Genomic DNA, 10,005 nt, shown 5'->3' on the forward strand with positions numbered 1-10,005 from the left:
AAGGAACTTGCTTAAGATGAAAAATAGCTAATGAGTAGAAGAGACAAGGGTTCCAATCCAGGTCTGTGTGATGCTGAAGCCCACAGGCAGAACATTCACGCTCTACCTAGGCTTCCACAGATCACTCAACCATGCGTGAAAGTAAGGCCTGAAGTGTCTCTACTAGGTTGCCCTTCATTAATCTAGTTCCAGTCATATATAATAAAATGGAGTGTCTTTCCCAAATTTCATAATTTAGATTTCACTCATTTAGGCCGACTCCCCCGCTATACATACCCACTAGTTAGAATTAGTGGCCTTTTACTATATGCTGTATTGAATGTCCTTATAGTTGGGGGTCATGAGAGAAACTAAAGTCTAACTTGGACAAGATGACAACCGGCATTGCCAGGGTTGTGCAGCAACAGTAGTGGCGTGGGGTGTCCTGCAAGGGCATGAGTTAGGTGGCTGTCAGGGGCAGCATAAGTTGTAGTGTAAAGCCTTGGAGCCTAGAGGCCAAGGTCACAGAGTCACCAGGAGGCAGGATCCTGGAGTGCAGATTGCAGTGGCCCAGTAGGCAGAGCATCTGGCCTCTAGGTCTGCCTCTGCTACGTACCAGCTGGGGGCTTTGGTTAAGTCGCTCTGCTTCTCCAGGTCGTATGTTTTTGTTTGTGAAGCGAATAATTGGAAGGGAAGATCTTAGGGTCCGTTTCAGATTGGGGTCTCTGGTTTAGGGATCTGCGTTATCAGAGTCTAAAGTAATCAAGTCCTTGGAGATCTAGTAATCAGAAGGAGAGCAAGAAAGAGCCAGCTTTCATTGTCAGGGGCAACAAAGAGGTGGCTCATGCCCATAATCCCAGCACTTTGGGAGGCCGAGGCAGGAGGATCACCTGAGGTCAAGAGTTTGAGGCCAGCCTGGCCAACATGGTGAAACCCCACCTCTACTAAAAGTACAAAAATTAGCTGGGTGTGGTGGCATGCACCTGCAACTCCAGCTACTCGGGAGGCTGAGGCAGGAGAATTGCTTGAATCTGGGAGGCAGAGGTTGCAGTGAGCCGAGATCACACCAGATCACACCACTGCTCTCTAGCATGAGTGACAGAGTGGGACTCCATCTCAAAAAAAAAAAAAAAAAAAAGTCCAGAAAGCCTGGTTTGAATCAGTAAAATTCAGTTTTCACACTGCTTCTCTGATTGTAATTCATTCTTCTACAGATTTTTAAGGAGGGTGGAAGAGAGAAAAGCTAAGTAAAATGTGGTCCTAGCCATCACAGGTCTCATAGTATCCTGAGGGAAAGAGACAGGAAACAACTAACTGGAATATAAAACAGAATAAAATGTGTTCATTACCTGCTGTACGACCTTGGTCAAATCACTTAACCTGTCCCTGAGCCTCAGTTTCCTCAACTGTAACAGACACATAAGCAGTCAATAAATGTCAGCAGCTATGCATCAGTAGTGGCAATTGTAATATGGACTACATGTGTAATATTTTGTACTATGCCATTACATCTTAGTAAAATAGAACCATCTACAATGTCTTGTGAAGAAAGAAATGAAATGAATTTTGATATTTGTTTTCTGCAAAGATTCTACATTACATTGTATAAGTCTTGACCCACTGTCTTTATAACTCATGCATAAAATTATGTGAAAATGCTTTAAAAATTCCAGCCCAGTCTTATACTGAGTATTTTATGTACTCATTCAGCAAACTATTCATTGAGCACCGGTCTTGTGTCAGCTGCTGGTTAAGGCACTAGAGATACGGAAATTAAAAAGACCCAGTCCTCACAGAGTTCACAGAACACTAGAAAAACAGACATGTAAATTGGACATGATTACAGTACAATTGTGAAAGAGGCCTCTTTGAAAGAGTTGTCTATATTCACCATCTCCAATCTTTCTCTTCCCATTCTCTTTTTTTTTTTTTTTTTTTTGAGACAGAGTCTCACTCTGTTGCCCAGGCTGGAGTGCAGTGGCGCGATCTCAGCTCACTGCAACCTCCACCTCCCAGGTTCAAGCGATTCTCATGACTCAGCCTCCTGAGTAGCTGGGATTACAGGCGCCCACCACCATGCCCGGCTAATTTTTGTATTTTTAGCAGAGACAGGGTTTTGCCATGTTGGCCAGGCTGGTCTCGAACTCCTGACCTCAGGTGATCCACTTGCCTTGGCCTCCCAAAGTGCTACAATTACAGGCATTAGCCACCATGCCCAGCCCCATTCTCTCTTGAGTCCATTCCAGTCAGACTTTTGCTCCACCACCCAATAAACTTCTCTTTTATTTTTTGAGACATGGACTCACTCTATCGCCCAGGCTGGAGTACAGTGGCACAATCATGGTTCACTGCAGCCTCAACCTCATGGGCTCAAGCAACCCTCCCACCTCAGCCCCCCCCCCCCCCCCCGCCCAAGTAACTGGGACTACAGGTGTGCACCACCACACCCACCTAATTTTTATATTTTTTGCAGAGATACGGGTCCCACTATGTTGCCCAGGCTGGTCTTGAACTCCTGGGCTCAAGCAATCCTCCCCCCATGACCTCCCAAAGTGCTGGGATTGCACATGTGAGCCACTGCACCCAGCCAAAACTTCTCTTTTTATGATAACCAGTGATCTCCATGTGTTTAGATCCAATGGTCACTTCTCAGTCTTCATCTTACTGGGCCCTCGGCAGCTCACCACTCCTCCTTGACATACCACCTTCACTTGGCTTCCTGGACACCACACTTTCCTTTTCCTTCTTCACCGACTGCTCCTTCTCAGTCTTCTTTGCTGGGTCTAATGTGGAAGTATCCCCAGGCTCAAGCCCTAAGTGATCTCATCTGGTCTCCTGGCTTTAAATACCATCCATGTACTGATGACTCCCTAATTATGTCTCCAGCCCTGACCTCTCCCCTGAACTCCAGACTCATGTAGCCAACTCTCCATCTCCATTTGAATGGCTAACAAGCATTGCACAGTTGAACTCCTGATGTTTTCACCCACCCTCAAAAAACAAAAACAGAAAGCCAACCTGCTTCTCCCATAGCGTCCTCCATCTCAGTTCATGGCACTTCTGTCTATCCCGTCACTTAGGCCAGAAACTTTAGAGCCATCCTTGACTCTCCTCTCACACCCTCATCCAGTCCATCAGCCAATCCTGTTGACTCTACCTTCAGAATATATCGAGTCTGACCACTGCTCACCACTCCACCACTAGCATCCCAGTCCAAGCTACCGTCATCTCTTGCCTAAATTACTCTAGTAATCTAACCAGTCTCCATCCTACTTTTCCCTCCATCCTTGAGTCTTTTTCAACACAGCAGCCAAAGTGATCATGTGAAAATATAAATTAGGTCATGCCATTCTTCTATTCATAACCCCCCAGTGACCAGTCTTCTCAGTAAAAGCCAAAATGCTTACTGTGTGCCCTACCAGCCTTATACAACCTAGCCACCATTGACTTTTCTGAAGTCATATCCCATTACTCTCTATTTTGTTCATTCCATTACCACCACATTGGCCTCCTCATTGCCTCTGTAACACCCCAGACATGCTCCTGTCCCGGGGCCTTTGAAGATATCTGTACAACTTGCTTCCTCACTTCCTTCAGATCTCCAAAAAGCCATCTTCTTGGTGAAGTCTTCTCTGATTACCCTAATAAAAACTTCAGCATCCTCCAGACACTCCTTATGTTCCCCCTGCTTTTATTTTATCCAGAGCACTCACCTCCTCTTAGTATTTGGCGTAATTTACTTATTTATTTTCTTTCTTTGTCTTGTCTTCCCCTGCAATTAGAATTTCAGCTTTATAGGAACAGGGACTTTTGTCTGTTTGGTTCACTAATGTATCCTGAATGTCGGGCATATAGTAAGTATCAATAAATATGCAAATAAATGAATAGTCTTTAGAGGAGATAATGGGAGCTAATGGGAGTATAAAAAAGAGCTAAGGAGTGCAGTCAGTATGATTGGGGTGAGTGATGCTTTTCATATTGGAAAAGTTGTCATGAAGGGCCTTACATGTCATTCTAAGGAGCTTAGATTTTATCCTGTAGGCGGTAAAAAGTCAGCAAAGGAGTCAGTGGTCTGAATTGGAATTTTAGAAATGCGTTCTGGCTGTAGCATAAAGAATGAGGCGGGGCACAGTGGCTCATACCTGTAATCTCAGCACTTTGGGAGGCCGAGGCAGGTGGATCACCTGAGTACAGGAGTTCAAGACCAGCCTGCCCAACACAGGGAAACCCCATCTCTACTAAAAATACAAAAATTAGGCAGGTGTGATGGCATGCACCTATAATCCCAGCTACTCGGGAGGCTGAGGCAGGAGAATCGCTTGAACCCAGGAGGCAGAGGTTGCAGTGAGCCGAGATCGTGTGACTGCACTCCAGCCTAAGCAACAGAGTGAGACTCTGTCTCAAAAAAAAAAAAAAAAAAAAAAAAAAGAAGAAGAAGAATGAATTGGAGGCTGGGTGTGGTGGCTTATACCTGTAATCCTAGCACTATGGGAGGCCAAGGTGGGAGGATCACGTGAGCCCAGAAATTCGAGACCAGCCTGGGCAACATAGGGAAACCTTGTCTCTACAAAAAATACAAAAATTAGCAGGGAATGGTGGCGCATGCCAATAGTCCCAGCTACCAGGGAGGCTAAGGTGGGAGGATCACCTGAGCCCAGGAGGTTGAGGCTGCAGTGAGCCGTGACTGCACCATTGCACTCCAGCCTGGGTAACAGAGCAAGACTCTGTCTCAAAAAAAGAAAGAAAAAGGAAAAGAAAAGAATTGAAAAGGACAAGAGTGGGTCCAAGAGGCCAGTAACAGACTGCTACAGTAATGCACACATGAGATGGTGGTAGCCTGAATTATGGGAGTGCCAGTGGGGATGGAAAGGAGGAGCTGCATTTGAGAAATGCTCTATTTAGAAGACAAGATTGATAGGACTTGATGATTGCTTGGATAGGGCAGTAGGGTGGGCGAAACGAAGGAATTCCAGGTTTCTGGCTTGGGGTAGCTTGTTAAAGAGTTGGGCCATTCATCACTGAGATAAGAAATACAGAAGAAAGAATAAATCTGACACTGTCAAGAAGAAAGGCAACAATAGGTTCTAGGTGTGTCGAGTTTTGAGTATTTGTGTACTATCCAGGTAGAGCTGCCCAGTAGGCAGTTGGGTGCTTGGTTTTGGAGGTCAGTGAGAGGTCAGAGCCAAAGATAAAGATCTGGGAGCCATCTGCCTGTAGGAGGTGTTTAAAGCAAAAGCTGTGGTAGAATTTCCTAGAAAAGGTATATAAATTGAGGAAGACCAAAAGCGTTCCTGGTTATCAGTGCCAAATATTGCCCCCTAAGAAATCCAGTAATAATATAGCCAAAAAGAGCCACTGGATTTGGAAACCAGGAGATCGACAATGGAATACATTTCATTTATTCAAATGTTTATTAAATATCTACTATGTGTTAAGAATACTAAGGATACAGAAGTCAATAAAACAGACCAAAAAATCCCTCCTTACATGTAGCTGAAATTCTAGTTGCAGAGAAGGAGCAGATAAGTAAAGGAAATAAATAAGTAAATTATTCCAAATATTAAAAGGCAGTGAATGCTCTGAAGGTTAGATAAGCTGCCTAGGGTCACAGGGCCAAGTAAGTGAAGAAACTAGGACTTGAAACGAACCTGCTCAACTCCAGAGTTGTGCTCTTCTTACTGTTGTACCACACCTCCTCTCCCACATCGATAATCTTGGTTCCATTGCCACAGAATGCCATATAGCCCCAACTAAACATTTCAGAAACAAACCAAAGTATGTGCATAGCTTAATCTAAACTCAACACCATTTCTGAAAGCCAGCTATGAGGGGACATCCCCTTCACAGTGGACAGGTAGTACCAGTTTTATATGTAGATGGTATATTGAAATGATATACGATCATTTCATCTGATCGTAAAATTATTTTTCTAAGAGGATGGCTGGGTGCAGTGGCTCACGCCTGTAATCCTAGCACTTTGGGAGGCCGAGGCAGGTGGATCACTTGAGGCCAGGAGTTTCAGACCAGCCTAGCCAACATCGTGAAACCCCATCTCTACTAAAAATATAAAAATTAGCCAGGTGTGGTGGTGTGCACCTGTAGTCCTAGATACTCAGGAGGCTGTGACAGGAGAATCACTTGAACCCGGGAGGTGGAGGCTGCAGTGAGCCGAGATCATGCCACTGCACACCAGCCTGGGCAACAGAGTGTGAGACTCTGTCGCAAAAAAAAATAATAATATTAAAAGAGAAAACGTTCCTTTCAGAGATGGAGCATTTTGGTAACAATAGGGTTCAGTCAGGATGGCTCTGAAGGTGGTGATGATGTCCATGGGGTGGCCAAAATGGTATAAAGGTGAGGATCACTGAAGCCGAAGGCCAGAAACTGGTCATGGGCTGGGTCGTCTTTATAGATGCCAAAGTTACCTAAGATGACAGTGAAGCTAGGAGAGGGTGAGCCACCAGGTATCACAGTCTTCAATGAATGTGGAAGAGTGGCCAGATTAGTAGATAATAGCAGGCCAAGGAGTATGGTTCAGTGACATCAACCCCAGCTAAGTGCTTCTGTCATGAGAGTGAAGGAGGAAGGGTTTGGGAACAGCAACAGAGAGCGAGAAGAATGCCACCATCGCAATGCTCCCCACCCTGTCACATCTGTGAGGTAGAGAAATGAACAGCCTCCGCTTGGGAGCTTCACAGGGGAAGAAGGACCAGTAAAGACAAGGAAACAGGAGAATACTTTAAAAAGGCTAAGGGCATGGGATTATGTTTATCATGTCCAGAAGGCATAGGTTGGGGGGGAATCTAAGTATGAAATTGAATCTGTCCTAAATGTCTGCTTCCTTCCAGGCAAAATAAACGACAAATATATGGACAGGGTATCATGATTGTATTGCGTGTTAATATCTTTTCTAAGCCCACAAAACAAGAAGAACCCCACAGCAGCCATTCTTTGCCATCACCTTAGCCAGGAACCCAGCATCCAGAGTGTAGACTTGAGACCCTGGCTCCTTCCACTAGGACATTTATTTCCTAGTGTTTCAATCACCTCATCCCAGCTTCTGTTTCCTGCCAGGCTCAGAGCCCCTACCTCCCACACAATGGAGGAGTAGATGTCCATTTCTCAGGAGCAGTGGACTGCTTCCGGCAGATAGTGAAGGCCCAGGGGGTCCTGGGGCTCTGGAATGGATTGACAGCCAATTTACTGAAGGTGAGAAGAGCCACCAGCCTCCACTGCTCCCCTGCCTCTTCCAATTCTACCCTCTTCCTTTGTCACCCCCAACCCCCACTACAGTTTGCTTGGAAAACCCCCTCTAGCAGTAATGGGTAGCACAAGGCCCATGAATGCATACTGTCTGTTAGCCCCGTAGAGAGGGGAACCTGTGCAGTGGTGGAGTATCTTATACCCCATTCCAGAGGAGCTGAGCATTTAGTGCAGAGATACTTAATCTGGAGGTTCATGGGCCCCTAAGGGGAACCTAACCCCTCATCCTAAAATTCTATGCAAAAATGTATGTGTATATGCATATGTGTATCATATTCCCAAAGAACTCCATGACAAAAATAAAAATAAAAAATAAAAAACGTTAAGCACCCTGGACTAACCTTGCACTAGCTGGCATGTGAATGCTTCCAGTCAAGGCCAGCATATAGTGACAGGTAGTATCAGATAGTCTGCGTGCATATGACCCAGATCTAGCGCCTCCCAGGCAGGTCATGCCCTTCAATCACTGTCATTCCTCTCCCAACCCACACTGAGCCAGCTTTCCTTTTGCCATCTTCCCTGATTCCAAAAAGAGTTACCATTTGTATTGCCACCGCCATTATCTCACTTTACAAGATAATTTACCCTGATCCAAGTTGACTGCAGACACATTGATGTTTTCTTTTTAAGAACTTAACTTGATTTTCATTTTTGGTTTTAACAGATAGTTCCATATTTTGGAATTATGTTTAGCACCTTTGAGTTCTGCAAGAGAATCTGTCTTTATCAAAATGGTTACATTCTGTCTCCACTGAGCTATAAATTGACCCCAGGAGTCGATCAGAGTTTGCAGCCCCAGGAATTACGAGAATTAAAGAAGTTCTTCAAAACGAGAAAACTGAAGCCTAAAAAACCAACTCTATAAAATGGAATGGAACTAGAAGTGCACTGACTGACAGCGTGTTGCAATCACAGATAAATGTAGCCTCATAACTGTGTACCTGAGGAGGGATGAGAAGCTACTGCTATCTGCTGCTCTGGGAAATGAGATGGTTTGGCCACGCACCACCTCAGATCTCCAAACTGATGTCCCTGTGAACACCTGCACCATGAGAAGGTTTCCCAACAAGAGTGTGTCATGATGGCATTCCACGAGATTTTATAACCAGAGTCTAGCAGTGACAAAATGTACAATTAAGCTCTGAATAGAAACATGACACCAAAGAAAGGGCATTGCCATGACATCTCAAAGCAACAGGTAATTGAAGTGGCTGAGTGGATACCACGTTGTGAGGTCAGCCACTGGGTCACTTGTAGTCAATGCAAAGCTTGCACAAACCAACGTCAGCCTAGTTTCGCTCAGTTTGACCTGAGACTTTCCAATACAATCTGTTGTTTTGTTTTGTTTTTAGAGACAGGGTCTTGCTCTGTCACCCAGACTGGAGTACAATGACACGATCATAGCTCACTGCAGCCTTGAACTCCTGGGCTCAAGACATCCTCCTGCTTCAGCCTCCTGAGAGTTGGGACCATAGGTGCATACCACCACACCTAGCTAATTTTTTGGGGAGGTCTTGCTATGTTGCCCAGGCTGGTCTTGAACTCTGGACTCATGCAGTCCTCCTGCCTTGGCCTCCCAAAGCGCTAGGATTACAGGTGTGAGCCGCTGCACCCTGCCCCAGTACAATCTTTCTTGAACTCAAATTTTTGCTGACATCTGAGTGCACACACCACAGTGTAAATTATGCCTTATCAGAATCTAAATGAAAATAGCGAACATTTAAAAGCTATCATCATTGTAGTAGAATCATCCTTCTTTTTTGAAATTTGAAGCATCCCAGGCTTAAAATCTTGTGTTTCAGAAAGACAGTTTATACCATGACTGCTTAATTATCCCCCCAAAAACCTTCTGATTGAAGTCATGTACAGTTCAGTGGCCTAAATTCTCTGCCTTTTTAACTTGCTTTGCAAGCCTACCCTGAAAATAAGTTATTTAGTCAAGTTATTCTCAAAGATGTCCCAGTTGCCTAGAAAGGATCAAATGGAACATTTGACACACATACCCAAAAAAATGTAACTGACTATAAACACTTTAACCTAATCATCTGTATCAAACTTTCTAAAAATCAAATTTCAGGATTGTTCCACTTTAGAGATTCTATGTAAAGTTTAAATAACTATACTTTTCAAATAGCACCTATCTATGCATTTAAAAATGCATTAATATCTAACATAAAATTGTTAATTTATACACACACATACACTCATACATAGAGAGAGATTTTCAGTATGTTGCAAGTATTTTTTCCGATTAAATTTATTTTCCAAAGAAAAAATGATGTGTTGGTCATTTATTGCTAGTCTGAGTTATAAAACTATGGTTAAATACATATTGGCCAAATCTGTAAACTCTCAGAGCCTTATCCTATTTAAGTATACCAAAATAATTCACTTTTCCAACTGCTGCGGCATTCTATTTTATGGAGAATGGCAGTTAACACACACACACACGGAAATCTCATCTGTAGCTCAATCTGTTAGAGTTTGGAGGGTGGCAGATTCTTTACCCAGAGTGAATAGTTCATGTTTATTACTCTTTATTTTCCTTGAAACAGACAACTTTTCAAACAGTTCTGAAAGCTGCAAAAATATTTTTTACTTTTTTTTAACTAACTCTAAAATCCTAACCTCACATTATTTCATGATAATATCTTGTGTATTCTTCCACAAGTAATTTTTTTTTTTTTTGAAAAAAAATTGTCACCCAGGCTGGAGTCCAATGGCGCGATCTCAGCTCACTGGAACCTCCTCCCGGGTTCGAGC

General features: G+C 43.8%; 1 protein-coding gene across 1 annotated transcript in view; it reads left to right on the forward strand.

The window, feature by feature from the left end:
* Positions 1–9,518, forward strand: part of SLC25A43 (solute carrier family 25 member 43) — a 49,067-nt gene extending 39,549 nt beyond the window's left edge. The window contains exons 4-5 of the mRNA XM_024240413.3: positions 7,054–7,188; positions 7,907–9,518. Coding sequence (XP_024096181.1) covers positions 7,054–7,188; positions 7,907–8,107 — 336 coding nt within the window. The 3' untranslated portion in view covers positions 8,108–9,518. The remainder of the gene's footprint in view (positions 1–7,053; positions 7,189–7,906) is intronic.
* Positions 9,519–10,005: the final 487 nt, after the last annotated feature.

This window comes from Pongo abelii, chromosome X (assembly GCF_028885655.2).
Source record: "Pongo abelii isolate AG06213 chromosome X, NHGRI_mPonAbe1-v2.0_pri, whole genome shotgun sequence".
NCBI classification, from domain to species: domain Eukaryota; kingdom Metazoa; phylum Chordata; class Mammalia; order Primates; family Hominidae; genus Pongo; species Pongo abelii.